Genomic DNA, 17,989 nt, shown 5'->3' with positions numbered 1-17,989 from the left:
TGAAGATTCTAGTTTACCTCTTCTAACAAAAAAACAAGCAGTGCTGGAGATACGTAGTTCTGTGGGTAGAATGGCTGCTCAGCATGCATGGGCCCTGGATTCAAACGCCAGTCCTGGGAGGGAATTATAAAAATCTGTGCATGCTGCATGCTTCCAACTCCTCTTTTTTTTTTTTTTTTTTTTTAAAGCAGGGTATCACTATATAGCCTTGGCTGGCCTGAAACTTGCTATATAGATCAGGCTAGCTTTGAACTCAGAGATTTGCCTGCCTCTGCCTCTCAAATGCTGAAATTGGAGGCAGGTGTCACTACACCTAGCCTAAGTAACTTGGTTGTGATAATGTGAATTTGTTTGATATGTGATTTAACCAATGGTAGTACTTAAATAAAAACAAACAAACAAAAAACAAAGGTTCTGGGCCTGTGAGGTGGTGACTCAGAATAATGATGTCTGTTCCTAAGCCTGGTGACTTGGAACTCACCCTGTGCGGAGAGAAAACCAGCTGTCATACCTCCTCTGCTCCCCACCCCTACCATGACACTTAAGCTCACTCAGATAAGTACAAAAAAACTGAGTTAAAAAACTATTTGCACGGGGTGTGGTAGCATAGGCCTGTAATTTCAGCATTCAGGAGTCTAACTCAAGGAGATTTTGAGTTTGAGGCTAGGTTGGGCTACACAGCAAAACTACCCCTAACACAATTATTAACTTACACGCCAAGCTGCCTGCCTGGTGATCCCTGGTTAAAGAAAGATAAGGCACTTCATTTGGTGTTCAAATTCTGATTTTATTTTATTTATTTATTTTTTTAATAATTTATTTATTTATTTTTATGTAAGTACACTGTAGCTGTCTTCAGATGCACCAGAAGAGGGCATCAGATCTCATTATGGGTGGTTGTGAGCCACCATGTGGTTGCTGGGATTTGAACTTTGGACCTTCGGAAGAGCAGTTGGGTGCTCTTACCCACTGAGCCATCTCACCAGCCCCCAAATTCTGATTTTAGATAGGCACGAGGTAACCTGGATCGTTGTGCAAACTGTTCCCTTGCGTTTTGTCTCAGTGTTTTTTCTTCGAGAGGGGGGTCTCTCCATGTAGCTGTGGCTGCCCTAGAGCTCACTCTGCAGACCAGGCTGGCTTCAAACTCATGTCGATCCACCTGCCTGTGTCCTGAGTGCTGGGACTAAAGGTGTGCACTGCCTCCAGCCCAGGCCAGCCCTTTTTTTTTTTAAACAGCTGCAGAGATTGCTCAATGGCTAACAGCATGGCCTTGAGAACCTGGGCTCGATTGCCAGCACCCGCATGGCCGCGCACAACCTTCCCTAAGTCCATTTTCAGGAGATTTGATACCTTTCTTCTGGACCCCAGATGCCCCAAGCACACATGTGCTATACAGATATACACAGACACAATATCTGTAAGTACACATACAATAAAAACAGTTTACTTATTTATTCAATGTATATAAACACTCTACCTGCATGTATGCCTGCATGCCAGAAGAGGGCATTACACTAGAGATGGCTGTGAGCCACCATGTGATTGCTGGGGATTGAACTCAGGACCTCTGGAAGAGCAGTCAGTGCTCTTAACCACTGAGCCATCTCTCCAGCCCCAACAAAAACATTTTTATAATTTTATAGTGGGGCAGTGGTGGCACACGCCTTTAATCCCAGCACTTGGTTGGCAGAGGCTGGCAGATTTCTGAATTCGAGGGCAGCCTGGCCTACAAAGTGAATTCCAGGACAGCCAGGGGTATACAGAGAAACCCTGTCTCGAAAACATACACACACACATACACAAAAGAACACAAGAAAAAAAAAATAAACCCAAAACAAACAAACAAAAACAACCTTAATTTTATGTGTTTGTAGACAATGGTGTGAGTTCCAGGAGGCCAGAGCCCCTGTAGCTGGAGTCACAACAGGTGTTGGGAGCGTCCTGATCTGGGTGCTGAGAGCTGAACTCTGGCCCCCTGCAAGCACAGCATGCGAGGCAGCTCTCCAGCTGTGTGTTATCTTTGTCATAGACCAGCAAGAACCTGACAGAAGCAGCTGACTGGATTTCTTCCTGCGTGTTCACCCGTGGATGATTCAGTCTGCAGTACTGATGAATTACTCACGCATGTGCTTAGGCTGTAGCCCCTGGAACACACACAGACACACACACACCCGCACGGTCTCCTGAGGGTTCCTAAGAACACACTCTGGCTGGGTCAAGTGCAGTGGCGTCAGAGAACCACTCTGGGCAAAACAAGCCTCTGGTGAAATCCACACCCACACTGCAACTACACCGTCAAACCTGGAGGCAGAGAGTGTTCCCCACAGTTCCTTCAAGTGAAGGGACCAGTGAGATTTAGGTAGGAGGGGCTATATTTGGAAACTCAATTAAAATAAACGCATTCTCAAATTACTTACTGGGAAACCATGGTGTTCTTAGTATTTTTAACTTGTCACCTGGGCTAATGTTGGGCTCCTTCCCTCCTTTCAGGAGCAATCACAACTGTCTGAGAGTCAACATTCAGCAACTCTCTCACCCGAGTAGAAAAGTGAAAAAAAAAAAAAAAAAAAAAACAACCAAAAACCAAAAAACCCGGTGATTCCCAGGGTCTGGCTAGCATGGCTAACCTGTTACTTAGGGTCACTCACCGTGGGTGTTAGGAACAGGACAGTGCACCTGAAAACAAGGCAGCGTGAAAGAAGGTAGATGGCTTCCCAGGGGGAGTTGACCCTTCACCATAGCTGCAAGCTATGAGGTTGCTTTGGTTAAAATGCAAGGCTTCAGTGTATTCAGGGAGCAGCTGAGAGCCCCGGCTGCACTTGCAGAGGACCACGTGACTGACACCATCTCCTGACTTCCATGGGCAAGGGACACTTGGTGCAGATGACCATGCAGGCAAAACAAAACAAAAACAAAACCCTACACATTTCAGAAGATTTTAAAAACACTTCCAGTTAAATGTATCCACCTGTGTGTGGGTCAGTACACTTGAGAGCAAATGGCAGAGGAGGCGCTGGGCTCCTCTACAGGTGAGTGTGTAAATGGCCGTGAGTGTGACCTGACTCAGGTCTTGGGAACAGAACTGGAGTTCTCTGTAACAGCAGTCCTTATTCTTGACTGCCAACAGAGCCATCTTTGCAGCCCCTAGATGTTGTGGCTTTGACAACCTTGAAGTAGTTGTGTGGTAAGAACTGAGGTCCTCACTCATCTCATGTCCATTAGGCAAGTGCCCAACACGGCCTCAGCTAGAGACCAGTGGTGGTGGTTTTGTTTTTTTAAAGATTTACTTATTTTATGTATGTGAGTACACTGTCTTCAGACACACACCAGAAGAGGGCACTGGATGCCATTGTTGTGAGACACCATGGGATTTCTGGGAACTGAACTCAGGTCCTCTGGAAGAACAGTCAGTGCTCTTAACCTCTGAGCCATCTCTCCAGCCCCTATTTATCCATTTTTGGAATTTGTTCTTTTGAGGTAGGGTTACTCTATACAGTCCCAGTGATCCTGGAACTCTGTGTAGACCAGGCTGGCTTTGAACTCAAGAGTTCAATTTGCCTCTGCCTTCTGAATGCTGGGATTAAAGGCGTGTGCTAACCTTGGACCTGACTATCTGCTGACTTTTAAGCAGTGCTGGAGATAAATCAAGGGCTTTCACATGGTAAACAGACACCAACTTCCTGTCCTTCTTTTGGAGGGTGCCTGAGGCACCTCAGAGTGAGCACAAAGCCCAGACTTAGGGATCAGAGCCAGGAGCAACCAAGCCTGGCCTCCACTTAACATTGTGTAACCTTGAGACTTATGTGCACAAGTGTTCGGCTTGCATTTATATTCCTGCATTAGGTTCATGTATGGTGTCCACAGAGGTTAAAAGAACTCACAGGATCTACTGCAACTGGAGTTACAGATGGTTGAGAACCACCATGTGGGTGCCAAGGACTGATCTCGGTAAAAGCAACAAGTGCTATTAACAACAGAGCCAGCCTAGTTTGGTGGCACACGCCTTTAATCCCAGCACTCGAGGCCAGCCTGGTCTACAAAGTGAGTTCCAGGGCAGCCAGGGCTGGCCTCGAACTCAGAAACCCTGTCTCAAAAAAACAAAACAAAAACAAAACAAAACAAAAAACACACAAAAACAACAGAGCCATCTTTTTTAGCCCCTTTCCTATTTTTTTTTCAAAGATTTATTTTATTTATAAGAGTACACTGTCCCGTCTTCAGACACACTGGAAGAGGGCATCAGATCCCATTACAGATGGTTGTGAGCCTTCATGTGGTTGCTGGGATTTGAACTCAGGACCTCTGGAAGATCAGCCAGTGCTCTTAACTGCTGAGCCATCTCTCTAGTGCCTAAAGGTTGTAAAATCGTTTTAAAAGATTTATTTATATAAACACTGTAGCTGTCCTCAGACATACCAGAGGAAGGTATCAGATGGTTGTGAGCCACCATGTGGTTGCTGGGATTTGAACTTAGGACCTCTGGAAGAGCATTCAGTGTTCTTAACCTCTGAGCCATCTCTCCAGCCCCCACTTCCTATTTTTACAAGATGATATTATTATTGTTATTATTATCGTCTCACAATGTAGCTCTGGCTGGCCTTGGAGAGTTCCACTTGGGTCTATGTAGCAAGTGCTAGAATTAAAGGTGTTGACACTTTTTTTTTACTTATTTTTGTTTTTTTCAAGACCGTGCCCGTCTCTGGCCTGCAACTGCTGGGATTAAATACATGGGACACTGAGTCCTACTCCTCATTTCTACTGTAAAGTACATATGTTACTGAGTGTGGGTTTGGGTATAAGAAGTGCTGCCTGCCTGTGGAGGCCAGTGGAGGCATCAGGTTCTCTACAGCTGGAGTTACACTCGGTGTGGGTTGTCTGAGCTCAAGTCCTCTGCAACTTACTGCTTACTCTCAACCACTGAGCCCCAGTCCTTCTGCCAGTTTCTTAGTGTTCTCACACGACTTGACTTGGCTGTTTACTGTGAAATTTTTAGCACAAGGAATAAAGATCAGGTGTGGTCATTTACTTCTTGGTTTGCATCTGCATCTTGAGATGGGGTCTTGGGACATCCAAGCTGGCCTCAGGCTTCTTAGGGAACCAAGCTTGACCAGTGTTCCTGATTCTCTCCCCTTTATCTCCCAGGCTCTGGGCTTACAGGTATCAAGCTAGTATGGTGTGGCACTTTTTTGAGACAGGGTTTCTCTGTATAGCCCTGGCTGTCCTGGAACTCACTCTGTAGACCAGGCTGGCCTCGAACTCAGAAATCCGCCTGTCTCTGCCTCCCGAGTGCTGGGATTAAGTGGCACTTTCTTTTATGCGTTTATGTGTGTGTTTTGCTAGCATGCATGTTTGTGCACTGTGTTGTGTTTGGTGACCTCAAGGTCAGATGAGGGTATTAGGTTCCTAGGAAGTTATAGATGGCTGTAAGCTCCTGTGTGGAACCCTGGTCTTCTGCAAGAACAAGAAGTGCTCTTAACTGCTGGTACTGTTATCTCTGAACTACTAAAGATACCATATCCTAACCTAAAGCCTTGCCACAGCTCGGCAAGTGCAGTAATCTTGGCTACAATCCTAGGCACCCCTACCTCCAACCTTACTGAGATAGGGTTTTCCTTGTCAACCTTAGAATTTCTCTGTAATCCAGGAGTTGGGGTTTAACTTTCAGCAATTCTTCCTCAGTCCCTGGGGTGCTGGGTTTACAGACAGCACATCTGGCTCTAAAGTCCTTTTTTATACAGGGAAAAAACCCAAGCCACTTTGGGTGATTGTGCCTCAACCTCCAGACTTTGCTTTGGTCACAGAAATCAGGTAGCGTTGTAATTCTGAATTTATCTGCGTTTCATCAGGGTATTAATTCACCCTATCACCTGGACAGGGTTTCATTATTGCACACATCAGTACAGAACAGCGGTGGCAGCAGCAAACTACCTTTATTGAGTTAGTCATCCTGGTAGGTATTTTATGGTTAGGGAACTGAGGCCTGTAGGATTTCTGAAATCAACCCAATTTTTGTTCTGATAGTGTCTAATGTACCCCATGCTGGTGGTCCCCAGTTAGGCAGCAACTCTCCTCCTTCTTTCCAACTTCCTCCTTCTTCTTATTCACAAAAGGTCTGACTAGCCAGGAATTCACAGGGTGACGAGAGTCCCACCGGCAGATAAAGGTGTGGGCCACACCTATTCCTATCTTAATCACTGTTGTAAAAATGAGCTGAACCTCGAAAACAACCGAGAGTCACCGCCAGACCTAATCAGAGGCGCAAATATACTTTTTCGAATGTGTCAGAATGTTTTCTCATTCGAATTTAAAATCTTGTCGCTCCTTTGACAGTTTTTAAAGTTATCATATTTTTCCTTCTAAAAAATTACTATCGTTAAAATAACAGCCTTACGGTAATGTCACCAAGGCACTCCGCTAAGCGGTCCGGGTCGATCTTCCACACCCACGGGAGAACACTGCCCACTCAACCATCCACAGCCCTCGGAGTCACCGCGGCTCACGGGTTTCTCCGCACCGGCCGCCTCGGATCCCAGGAAAAGCGAAACTCGGGAGGCGCGGCGTTTCTCGTCGCCGCAGCCCTGAGGACAGCGAGGAGAAAACAAAAAAAGCGAACTGAAGCCGGCGCGTGTGTAGCGGCGCTGCGCTGTCCCGGAGTTCGGTGCCATCTTCCGCTGTGCGCACCGGGCGCCCACAAGTGACCCCGCCAGGCCCAAAGCCGCGGTCGCCGGGAACCTCCAGCTAAACGCCCGCGGCCGCGAAAACAAGTGCGCTCCGCCCTCGCGGACGTCAGTGGCCCGCCCCCATCCTGCTCCAGCAGCCGGGACACCCCCGCCCCACAAAGGCCGAAGCTGAGGCCCCACGGGAGAAAGCGGAGCCCGGGCCGCCGCCCTCCGAGACCCAGGCCGCTGCTCGACCCCGCCCCGCGGAGCCCGCGGGCTGCCGCCCCTCCCCCACCAGCCGGGCGGTGGGAGCCCCCGCACCTCCCCCGCTCTGAAGCTCCGGAATCCTGTCAGCACCGCCCCCGCATTCGTCCGCTGCCGCAGAGCCTCTTGGGAGTTGGAGTTCCGAGATAGTCTCTAGACGCCGCGGCGCACCGCTAGGGACTACCACTCCCAGAGGGCAGCGCGCCGAGCGGGCCACACCCCCACATGACGAACTCCAGACAACCCGGACTACATTTCCCGACGACCCTCGCGACGCTCCCGCCCTCCCTCCCGAGACACGAGCCGAACTGGGCGTCAGGTCGGGGAGCCGGTCGGGTTCCCGCTCGCTGTCTCCGCCGCCGCCCCCCACAGTGCCTCTCCCGCCTCTCCACAGCGCGGGTCGTGGGAGCTGCATCCTCCACTCAGTTCGCTGTGGACACTCCAGTTCGGGATCAGCGAACCTGCGACGCGACACCCCGACACCCCCGTCACCTCCAGCCCGGGCGACCCCTCCCCGGCCGGGTCCGCCCTCGTCCTGCGCGGTGCCGGAGCCCCCTGGCCCTGAGCGTCCCGTGGGCCCGCTCCCGCACTCCGGCCTCGGCACTCCCACAGCCGCCGCCCCCCACCCGGAACATGGACTCCGACTCCTGCGCCGCCGCCTTCCACCCCGAGGTGAGTCCGAGCTTCGCTTAGCCGCCCCCTCCCCGGCCTCCGCTGCACTCCGGGCCGAACCGGACCCCGGGAAGCCGTCTCGAGCCCTGCCTCCCTCCCCCACGTTCGCCCGGCGCCCCCAGCTGGGGCCCGCGCCTCTGCTCCCCGCCGGTCCCTCCCGGGCGCCGCGCCCACCCTCCGCCCCGAGGACATGGCCCTCCGCCGGCCTGCCTCGGGCTCGCGGGGTCTCCTCCCCACTTCCCCGGTGCTGCCCGGCCCCCTCGGAACGGCCAGGCGCGCGGTCCCGCCGCCCCCCTCCGCCGGCCAGGCCGCGCCCCGCCCCCACGGCGCCCGCGTCCGGGGGGTCGGTACTCCGGAGCCGGTCTCCCGCGCCGCCCCTCCCCCTCCTTCCGGGGAGCGGCCCCCGCGCAGCGCCTCGGGGCCGGGGTCGCGGTGCGGGGTGTGCGGCGGAGGCGGGGCGGGGCCCGAGGGGTCCACGGTGTCGCAGCTGCGGGCGGGAGGCGCCGGGGCCTGCGCGGCGCCGGGACACCCACCCGGGACCCGCGGGCGTCCCGCACCCCACGGGTGGGCCCCGCACCTTCCGGGGCCTGCGCGGGCGGGCGTCGCGCGCCATCTGCTCCGGGAGGGAGGGCGGGTCCCTGGCCGCCGCCGCGGCGCCGCCCCGCACTCCGGTCCGAGGCCCTGATCTCCCCCCTCCCCCCCGCGATGTTCCCTGGGGCGAAATTAAAGTTTTTCCCGAGTTGGGGCCCGGTTGGACCGCCCTGTGGCCTCCCGAGTGCCGGGAGCGCGCGGCCCGCTCGGCTGCCGGTCGGTCGCCTGCGGGGCTGGCCGAGGGGCGGGAGCGAGCGGCCTGGTGGAGCAAGTTGGGACCGGGTTTGAAAGTGCTGCGTTGCGCGCCGCTTTGCGGGAGGCTTTCGGAGGTCGACCCGGTGTCCCGTCCCCCTCGCCCCCCAAAACCGGCGGATCACCTGAGCACGGGTGGGGGTAGCGATAAGGTGCGGGGAGCTACCGCAGGGAACGTGCCCGGAGCCCCGATGCTCAGCCTTCTCGGGAGAAAATCCCTTTTTGTGATGGGTGCGTGGCGGCCGTTGAGAATGGCCCCTGAGTTGGCTGATCCTGCATAGGTCTTATGTCTTCCGTGCGTACTTAAACCAAACGGTGTTTCCCTTCGGACTCTTTCCGAGGAACATTTCGGTGTTGTCATCCCGCCCCTACTTTGGGTGAGGATGTCCCCTGAGCTGCAGAGGCTGGGTCCCCTTCCCTGCCTTGGCCTCGAGGGAGGGAGTCAGGTTTAGAGAGCAAGGAAAGATTAAGTAGCTGATCTTTGAAATCACTCCGAATGTGTTTGTTTAGAGCCACAGCTGTGGTTCGTTTTCAGAGTGGGCAATCTGTAGCAAAAATGTAGATGTCGGTGTTCCTGATAGGCCTGCAGGGACAAACAGATAAGGCAAATGCCAAGAGGTAGACTATAGACAGGCTTTTATCTCCTAGCCAGTTTCCAGTGTTCTTGGCACAGAATCTTAAAACTCCTCTTTCCACCTTAAGAAAACTGTTGTTTCTTGACCCCCAACTTACCTTATCTTGTTTCTAGACTAAATCCTGCAGGGTTTTGTGACTTGGCAATAAAAGTTGCAGCTTGCTTTGTTTTGGTCAGTTCCCTCCGCAGGAGTCCCACTCACTGACTCTTTGTTCCCTCTACAGGAGTACTCCCCCACTTGTAAGAGGCGCCGGACTGTGGAAGACTTCAACAAATTCTGCACCTTCGTCTTGGCATATGCGGGCTACATCCCCTACCCAAAGGAGGTAATGATGATGGGTTTTGGAGCCATATGCCCTGTGCTTTGGGTTCCTGCTGCAGGTGCTTCAGCAGCCTGGGTCTGGAAGTGCTGGGTGCCAGCTTTGGACAGGCTGGCAGGAATCAGTTTCTTTGGGACCAAATCAGCCCTGGCAGGGACGAGATTTTTTCCAAAGCTTTAGTAGGCTTGTCTAGAAATCACTTAACATCCTTTTTTTTTTTTTCTTTCTGTTTAACTTACGTTTGTTTCCAGTCACTCTTGTGATCCCTCCACTCAGAAAGATGAGGGAGATTTGTCAGGCAGGAAGCAAAGTGTGTTTGTAAGCACCTTGCTTGGCCGCTGCCTGCTTTTTTTTTTAAAGAGCCAGTATTTGGCCAGACTGAGTGCCTTTGGAAGGGGTGGGCTGGTCTTTCTCCCTCTGCTTTGAAGAGGAGGACACCCTGGTCACAGAAGTGGGCACTTTCTTGCCATAGGCTCCAGGTGTTGCCTCTTTCTCAGGAATACCAAGTGGGCTTCTGTGTCCTTGGAAGCCTTTCCCTTGCCAAGGAAAGGGCAGAAGGCAGGGATGTCAGCTGCTGTGGGGCTCAGGCTGCTGGAGTCCTGTGCACATCAGGCAAAGCTACAAACAGTCTGGTGTTTGGGGAAGCAAGCTCTCCGGAGGCATGGGTTAGTCTTCCTTGCTGTGCGTCCTCTGTACCACGTAGAACATGGCCACTCTTGGCAGAACACTGAGTGTAGGACGAGTCCAGCACTTAGCTTGCTGTTCGGGGCACTCGTTATCTACTTAGATTTTTGCAATATTTTGGAATGTCTCCTTTTTTTTTTTTTTCTCTCTCTCTCTTTCCACCCCCAGACCGGGTTTCTCCATTCCTAGACCAGGCAGACTGGCCTTGAACTCAAATCTGCCTGTTTTTCCTTCAAGGCATGTCCCATTTTGCCCAGCTTTTTTGTTTGTTTGTATTTTAAAGAAGGCCAAAAGTTTGAAATAACTTAAACTCACTCGATTAAAATGTATTTGTTGGGAGGACAAATGGAGGGAGTTAAGTCTTCCTTATTGAGAGAAGAATAAACTCTGGAGGCGTCTGGTGGGTTTCTGTGGGATTTGGGAAGGTGGAGATAAACTCAGCCTTGCATGCCCGCTAAGCACTCTGCTGCTAGTCTACCCAGTTGCACTCTGGTCTGAACCCCCATATTTAACCATAAGCTTAGCTCTGTCTCTGGGGCAGACAATGAGAGTTCAGTGAGGTAGCCTGCTGCCACCTTGTTATGCTCATGAGGTTGGGGGGGGGGCAGGAAGAGGGATGGTGCAGGAGCACTGACCGTGGATGGGTGCTCCTATCTATCCTTAGAGCTGGCTAGATTACCAACCTTGCCTTGTTGCTCTGTATTTCAGGAGCTCCCCCTGAGGAGCAGTCCCAGCCCCGCCAACAGCACTGCCGGGACCATTGACAGCGACGGCTGGGACACTGGTTTCTCTGACATCACGCCTTCAGTGCCCGACCGATGCTTCAGCCACCTGCAGCCTTCCCTCTTGCAGAGAGCTAAGCCCAGTAACTACCTGCTGGACAGGAAGAAAACTGACAAGCTGAAGAAGAAGAAGAAGAGGAAGCGCAGGGACAGCGACATGCCTGTGAAGGAGGGATTCAGGGAGAGCCTGCTGAAGCTGGAAGCTGCAGACCCATATGTGGAGACTCCCTCAAGCCCCACCATGCAGGATATTCCCCAGGCGTCTGTTGACCCCTGCTCAGGCTGGGACTCTGACACACCCTCAAGTGGCTCTTGTGCTACTGTGTCACCTGATCAGGTCACAGAAATAAAAACTGAAGGAAAACGGACTATTGTCCGCCAGGGAAAGCAGGTGGTGTTCCGAGACGAAGACAGCACTGGCAATGATGAAGACATCATGGTGGACTCAGGTGAGGAGTTGAGCCCCTAGGGTCCAGGCCCCTCAGGTGGGACCAGAGTGTGCTTAGTATTTGAAGGAGAAAGTGTGGAAGGAAGGGTGGGTAGATGCTCATAAAAGAGTTGTTAGCTCCTGGAGACCGCCAGGTTGCTCTGCAAGCCCCAGTGGGAAATGCCGTGGCCCATGAGTGACAGCTGGAGCGGTAGTCTGGTCACACTTAGCCACTGTGTCTCTTGAATGTACAGTTCCCCAGGGAAAAGGGGCTTGGGAGGCCGCCTCTCTCAACTGTTGGTTTCCTTACAGATGATGATTCCTGGGACCTCGTCACCTGTTTCTGCATGAAGCCCTTTGCCGGCCGTCCCATGATCGAGTGTAACGAGTGCCACACCTGGATTCACCTGTCCTGTGCGAAGATCCGCAAGTCCAATGTTCCGGAAGTGTTTGTCTGCCAAAAGTGCCGGGACTCCAAGTTTGATATCCGTCGCTCCAACCGGTCCCGAATGGGCTCCCGGAAGCTGTTTCTGGACTGATCTGGAGCTGTGGAGGAGATAGGCGGGACTGGAAGGGCCTGGGCTCTGGCCTCTGATAGTTGAGCACAGAACTCGCAGCTCTGGTGCAGGCAGACCCTGCCACTCAGGTGCCTAAGCAAAGGACAAGCCGTCCAGATAGAATTGTACATAGCTAGTGAGCAGATCAAACGGTCCAAACTGCTGCTCCAGCTATGTTCTCTGCATTGGAGGCAGAGCGAGCACCAGGTCTGCCTCAGCTAACAGTGAGGGCACACAGTCATTGTTAGCCAGTGGCTGCCATTGGGAGCCGGTGCTAGCTGTCCTGTCTCTGTGCTTGGGAGTGGAGATGTTGTTCCCCTGGCTGTTTGTTCTCAGTGTTGCCCTTTTATCACAAGTGTCTACACAGCAGCCGTCCAAGCTGCCCGCCCCTTTGTGGTCTCACTTCCTTGCCTCAGTTGTACTTACTGAGCCACGCGCGGAGCTGTTTTCTGAGAGGTCTGGTGTCCCCAAGAGGAGCCCTGGGTGGGGGTGAGCAGTGGTTCTTTGGGTTTTCACTGTTGGTGTAAAGGGAAAATGTGTAGCCGCCTTTCCACAGAGTGAGGGTTGGGGTGGAGGTGTTCTGTGTTCATAACTCAGTTTCTTGTTTTGCACGATGTAAAAAAAAGCATATTTTTTTTCCCACAATACAGCCCAAAGTATTGGCCACTGTTATACTGGGTGTCCCAGCTCTGCTGTTGGTGCCCAGTCCAGTAACAGTCCACAGAAGACACTGTCCTTGGGCCCTGTGTGCTGTTCTTCAGATAATGGGTGAAAAGAATGGGCATTCTGCCTTCCATACAGGTTCCTGGGGCAAGGCAAGGTCTGAGTGCTAGAGCATCAGCTTGCAGAGTTTCAAAGGTGTGAACCAGAGCCCTGGTCTGAGTGAGGGCTGGCTCAGCTCCTGGACACTGGTGGTCCTGGGGCAGGGGGAAGGGAGGAAGAGGGCGTTGGCTCTCAAACCAGCATCTCCAATGCTCGTTCTTTCTCAGCAGTGTTTCCTACCCGTTCACCACAGGTGTTCTTTGTCAGCCTGAGGCAGAGCAGAGTGGCCAAGTGTGTTACCTTTCTTCCCCTTCCTGGAGTACCTTTGTAGGGTCACCAGGCAGTCTCCCACGTTGTCTTAAGCACCAAAGAAGCTCAGTGTAGACTGTAATTTGGCAAATCAGAGCCTTTTTTTAAAAAAATATTAGCATCTTTCCCACTCACCCAGTTTAACTTTCTTCTTTTTTTTTTTTTAAATCCTGTTGCTCATATTAAAGTAGACGTACTGCTGAGCTCTGTAGATTGTGCAGACCTCAAGGGGAGAGCTCTTCTAAAGAGAAGGAGCTGTGATAGAAACAGTCTTGACCCCAGGCTATTGTGTGGCTCTGATGGGACAAATACCCAGGACAAGTTAGAGGAATTTGCCAAAGACCTGCCCCATGACAGTTCTTGTCCAGTGTCTTCACCCTGAGAATAACCAAAGTTGCAGTAGGTTTTTTTTTTTTTAAGTGCATTTTAAGAATATGTGTGGTTTTGTTGTGGAACAGTGGAGCTGGCCATTATTACACGTGCTCAGAGATCAATGCCTCTGGAATACATTTGACATCTGTTTGTGTTTGCTTGCTTTGTTTTTAAGGGGATCTTTCCCTGTGGGTGGTGTCAGAAGTTGGACACCTTGGTTTGGGGGTAGGTTGAGCTGGGCAGCTGCAATCAGCTTGTTTATGCAAACTGGGTGTGAGCCTCTTTGGGCTCCTGGTTGATGGCTGATGCTGGTTGGGAAGGGTCAGCTCCAAGTAGACCCCTCCCGTGGGCTTTGGCCAGGCCAGACACAACATCGTTTACATGTTCTGTGTAATTATAAAGTTTATGTGTATAAAGCAAGCTGTTTCTGTGAAACTGTATATTTTGTAAATAAAGATATTGCTACTTTGAGGTCTGTGTCTCCTGGGCTGGTGTCCTGTGCTGAAGAAGGCTGTGGGTCTCCCCAGTTGCTTGTCAGATGGCGGATCTGGCAGAGCCGAGCTGATGATGAAAAGGGACCGTGACCCCTGCTCCACTTCTCCAGTTAGCTCTCAAACCCAGTGTGCACTTTTGAAAGGCTTCCCTTTCCCTCAATTCCTGTCACACTTGTCAATTCAGGTGTGCCGGCCACCCCTACCCCCTACCCCGCACTTGTCGGAGCTTTCAAAGCCACAGCCAGCCATTAGGGCCCTTTGAAGTTCCGGACTGGTGAGGTGAGTCCAGTGCTAGGCATCTTGTGCCTGTATAGTGATCAGCTGGGTACCTCCCATGGGATCCAAACCTTGTCTGGGAAGCTGAGATGAATGAAGTGTTGAGTTCAAGGCCAGGCAGGCTCTGTACCTGTCTGTAACGGACAAGCCCAGCCCTGCGGGCCGGCAGCCCTGCAAGCCAGAAACTATTAGCAGAGTTAAGAGTCGACGCTTTTTTAGTCCAGGTTTCCAAGGTTGTTTACTTGGGCACAAGTTGTAGGAGGTATTCCTCTGCTCTAACTTCTTTAGGGAGCAGAGCAAGTCCTGCTCTGGCGCCCCGAGCCTGCGGACCCCGCCCCTCAGGCTCCGCCCCCCGAGGCCGCCGAGCCGCCATCTTTTTTAGGGGCAGTGGGCCCATCTCCGAGATGCCGAAGTCTTGCGCGGCCCGGCAATGCTGCAACCGCTACAGCAGCCTCAGGAAGCAGCTCACCTTCCACCGGTGAGGGATGGGGAAGCCGGGACCCGACCCTACGGAACGCTCGCGGGCCTCGGTGCACTGGGCGGGAGCTCCGGGAGGCCCAGGCCAGGGTTTGCAGGCGAGGTGGACCGGGACTGCGGAGAGGGGCCGGGCCGGGCCGGGCGCGGGCGATGCTCCTGCGCGCGGCCTCACGGCCTGACCCCGCCGCCCCCTCCTCGCCTGGAAGCAGTAGGTGCTCAGTGCGAACTAGATGGGCGTGAGTGGCACCTGGCCGTGTCCCTGCTCTGGCCCCTTGCGCCTGCGTCACCTCGCGGGAGGCCTGGAGGAATGAGTGCTCCCAGGATGGCCGGGCCTCAATGGCAGGGATTTCGGCTGTGGGAAGGTGGGAGATCCCCGGTCCAGCAGCCCTGGGACCCCTTTTCCCCAGCAAGACTCGTGCTGAGCCCTTTCCAGGGAAGCACCCTTCAACTGCTCCGGCTTCGAGCGATGTCTGTGCCTTCAGGGCTCAGTTCCTGGCAGCCCGCACCCTGTACACTTTGAATGTTTCTGCTGAAGAGTAGCAACCATAGAAAAATACACACATCAGTTGGCAGCCACAGATGTCTCCGCTGGCATCCATTTACAGTCTCTTCTCCCACCTGCCCACAGGGAGATAGCTTGCATGTGGCCTGCGTGGCTGTGGCAAGGTTTGCACCTTAAGAAATGGAATCTCTCTCTCTCTTCCTTCCGGGCCCTGCAAGAGTCATCCTTGCCCCACAAACACTATTCTGCATAGTATTCCATTGACCACAAGCCAGGATGTGTGCTCTGCATGGAAGGGCCTCCGGGCGGGGGGGGGGGCGGGGAACACACACCTCTGTCCGCTCTCATTCTTTGTTTTTAAGTTAAATTCATTTGTGTGTAGAAGAATCGCCACCCTCTTGCCATGTCTCCCATGGGATGGATGGTCAGAGGACAGTTTCGTTCCTGTTTTGTGGGGCCACAGGGATTTTGCCAGGTGCCTATCTATTTTAATAGCCACCTCCTCCCTTCTTTTGAGACTGGGCTCTTTTCTGTAGTTCTGACTGAAGTCAGTGAATAGACTATGTACCCAAAACTGGCTTTGAACATTCAAAAATTACCCCCTCCCTTAATGCTAGCATGCTGGCATCCTGTCTGGGAGACTTTTATATTTTACTTTGGTGTGGGATGGAGCTCAGGCCTTCCAGAGTAGTGGGTAGGCAGGTGCTCTACACACCTCGACTTTTTTTTTTTTTTTGGTTTTGGTTTTTCGAGACAGGGTTTCTCTGTGTAGCCCTGGCTGTCTGTAGACCAGGCTGGCCTCAAACTCAGAAATCCATCCACCTGCCTCTGCCTCCTGAGTGCTGGGATTAAAGGCGTGAGCCACCACGCCCGGCCACACCTCCACATTTTTAAACTTTTTTGTTTTGTTTTTTTTTTTTGAGACAGGGTTTCTCTGTGTAGCCCTGGCTGTCCTTGAACTCACTCTGTAGACCAGGCTGACCTTGAATTTACAGAGATCTGCCTGCCTCTGCCTCCAGAGTGCTGAGATTAAAGGCCTGAGCCACCACTTAAGTGTTTATGGCACAATCACTACATGTCCTGGTAGGCTTCCTGAGGACAGTTTAGATCTGTGTGTACCCCATGCTTTGACATCTCTCTTGTGCCCTCCCATCTGCCTCCTGACTCTATCCTTGCTTCAGGCTAGTGTTGCTTCTGTCAATTCGAGAGGGCTGGTCTTGTGTAGCCCAGGCTGACTTATGAACTGGACCCTTCCAGGTATTCACCACTGTGCCCCGCCCAGGTCTCGCTTATACGTCTGTGTCCTCTATCCCCCTTTGTCTTAAAGGAACTCTCAATAGCTTTTGACTAGGCAGGTCTCTTCCCACTCCCTGGGCGCATCCTGACCTTTGTCCCACATCTCCCCTGTCAGTCTCCATCCCAGAGTCCTCTCTACTTCCTACAGAGTGCTGGCGTGCTCAAGATGGAGCCGTTCAGGGCTTCTCCCTAGTGCTGAGATCGATGAGGCTGGCAGGCTCTGCAGGGACATCCCCGGGCACAGGTGCCCATCTGCCACTCTGAGCTCTGCCAGTCTGAAGAGCACCTTGAACTTGACACCTAACGCATCAAACTTGTGTTCACCCAGGCCTGGACCTCCGAGGACTCTCCTTGTCCTCCTCCTCCTCCTCCTCGTCCTCCTTGTCCCTCCTCAGGGACGTGGAAGCGTGGAGCTCCTTCCCTTCTCTTCTCTCATCATCCTCGAGCAAACCTTGACACCTGGCTTTTGCTTTTTCCTTCTTCCCTTCTTCCTTTCTTCCTGCCCTCCCTCCTCCTCTTCTCTCGACACGTTCCCCACTCCAGGCTCTGCTGTGCTGGAGCTCACTCTGTAGGCCAGGCTGGTCTCAGTGTTGGGATTAAAGGCAGGTGAATCATTCTGTAGCCTAGGCTGCCCTTGAACTCACTTCAGTCCTTCTCCTCATCCAGATCCTCCAGTGATGCCCCTGCTACCTAAATCAAGCCCTGGGTGTGTCTTGTGGCCCTTCTTCCTCCAGGTGCCCCAGCCAGAGCAACATCTTTGTCCCCTGCCCCCACCCATCCTTTGTAAAGGCCGGGTCTTATCTTCTTACTTGCTGCGGGGTCTGTTCAAATGTCACCCTGGCCGGCCCTCATTACCTACCACAGGGCTTCTTCCTGTTGTTTTCACCTGCTCCGCCCGCCCTCACAGCCCAGCCATCTCAGTGTGGCTTGCTCCTGTCTGAGGTGCAGGCTCCTGAGGCACAGGAACTTGGTCCTGTCCACTGCCACCTTCTGGCAGGAAACCAGAGACTGGCATGTGGCAAGCTCTTGAAGGGCTAGAGGTGGCTCCTGGCATGCGCTTTGGAAGCGTAGCTCCCTTGGGCTCCTTGCCCACGTTTATGATCCTGGGATGCCTATATATGTGGATAGAAGCCAGGGTGAGTACCTGGATGACTAACAGTGGATTACTGAGTTTCCAAAGCTGTGCCATTGGATGCTGTGCCCACAGGTTCCCCTTCAGCCGCCCGGAGCTGCTGAGGGAGTGGGTGCTCAACATCGGCCGGGCTGACTTCAAGCCCAAGCAGCACACGGTCATCTGCTCGGAACACTTCAGACCCGAGTGCTTCAGCGCCTTTGGGAACCGCAAGAACCTGAAACACAATGCTGTGCCCACGGTGTTCGCTTTTCAGAACCCCACACAGGTAGGGTGCTAGCCTGATGTCTAGCCAGTGGGTCTGCGTGTGTGCTGGGAGGGGACCTTACAAAGGAGTCGCAGCTGCACTGAGGATCTAGCTCAGTTGGTAGAGTGCTGGACTAGCATGCGGGAAGCCCCTGGGAAACAGAGGCGGGTGGGTTATTGAGTTCGAGGCCAGCCTGGTTTATAAGGTGAGTTCCAGAGCAGTCAGGACCACCCAGACAAACCCTATCTCCAAAAACCAAAAAAAAAAAAAAAAAAAAAAA

General features: G+C 52.9%; 2 protein-coding genes across 4 annotated transcripts in view; both read left to right on the top strand.

Moving 5' to 3' along the window:
• The first annotated feature begins 7,226 nt into the window (after positions 1-7,226).
• Positions 7,227-13,756, top strand: Phf13 (PHD finger protein 13). Of its 3 annotated transcripts, none has more exons than XM_021161518.2 (4): positions 7,227-7,595; positions 9,297-9,398; positions 10,785-11,307; positions 11,598-13,756. In XM_021161518.2, exons 1-4 carry the CDS (start codon positions 7,557-7,559, stop codon positions 11,822-11,824), a joined length of 891 nt encoding a protein of 296 aa, XP_021017177.1. In that variant the 5' UTR covers positions 7,227-7,556; the 3' UTR covers positions 11,825-13,756. The 3 variants fall into 3 exon arrangements, with proteins under 3 accessions (XP_021017177.1, XP_029332702.1, XP_029332703.1); XM_029476842.1 differs by lacking the exon at positions 7,227-7,595 and adding an exon at positions 8,496-8,590; XM_029476843.1 differs by lacking the exon at positions 7,227-7,595 and adding an exon at positions 8,759-8,815.
• Positions 13,757-14,414: 658 nt separating this feature from the next.
• Positions 14,415-17,989, top strand: part of Thap3 (THAP domain containing 3) — a 6,378-nt gene continuing 2,803 nt past the window's right edge. Inside the window, exons 1-2 of the mRNA XM_021160852.2 lie at positions 14,415-14,533; positions 17,538-17,730. Coding sequence (XP_021016511.1) covers positions 14,460-14,533; positions 17,538-17,730 — 267 coding nt within the window. The 5' untranslated portion in view covers positions 14,415-14,459. The remainder of the gene's footprint in view (positions 14,534-17,537; positions 17,731-17,989) is intronic.

The sequence above is a fragment of the Mus caroli genome, chromosome 4, assembly GCF_900094665.2.
Source record: "Mus caroli chromosome 4, CAROLI_EIJ_v1.1, whole genome shotgun sequence".
Lineage (NCBI taxonomy): Eukaryota > Metazoa > Chordata > Mammalia > Rodentia > Muridae > Mus > Mus caroli.
Note: the sequence above shows the minus strand (reverse complement) of the source record. Positions and strands in the feature narration are given on the sequence as shown.

Bases quoted from the DNA above. Each gene is read 5' to 3' on its own strand.
- Phf13 (XM_021161518.2), top strand. From the start codon at position 7,557: ATGGACTCCGACTCCTGCGCCGCCGCCTTCCACCCCGAG. The intron at 7,596-9,296 runs GTGAGTCCGAGC...TTCCCTCTACAG, and splicing joins CCGCCGCCTTCCACCCCGAG to GAGTACTCCCCCACTTGTAA. The intron at 9,399-10,784 runs GTAATGATGATG...TCTGTATTTCAG, and splicing joins ACATCCCCTACCCAAAGGAG to GAGCTCCCCCTGAGGAGCAG.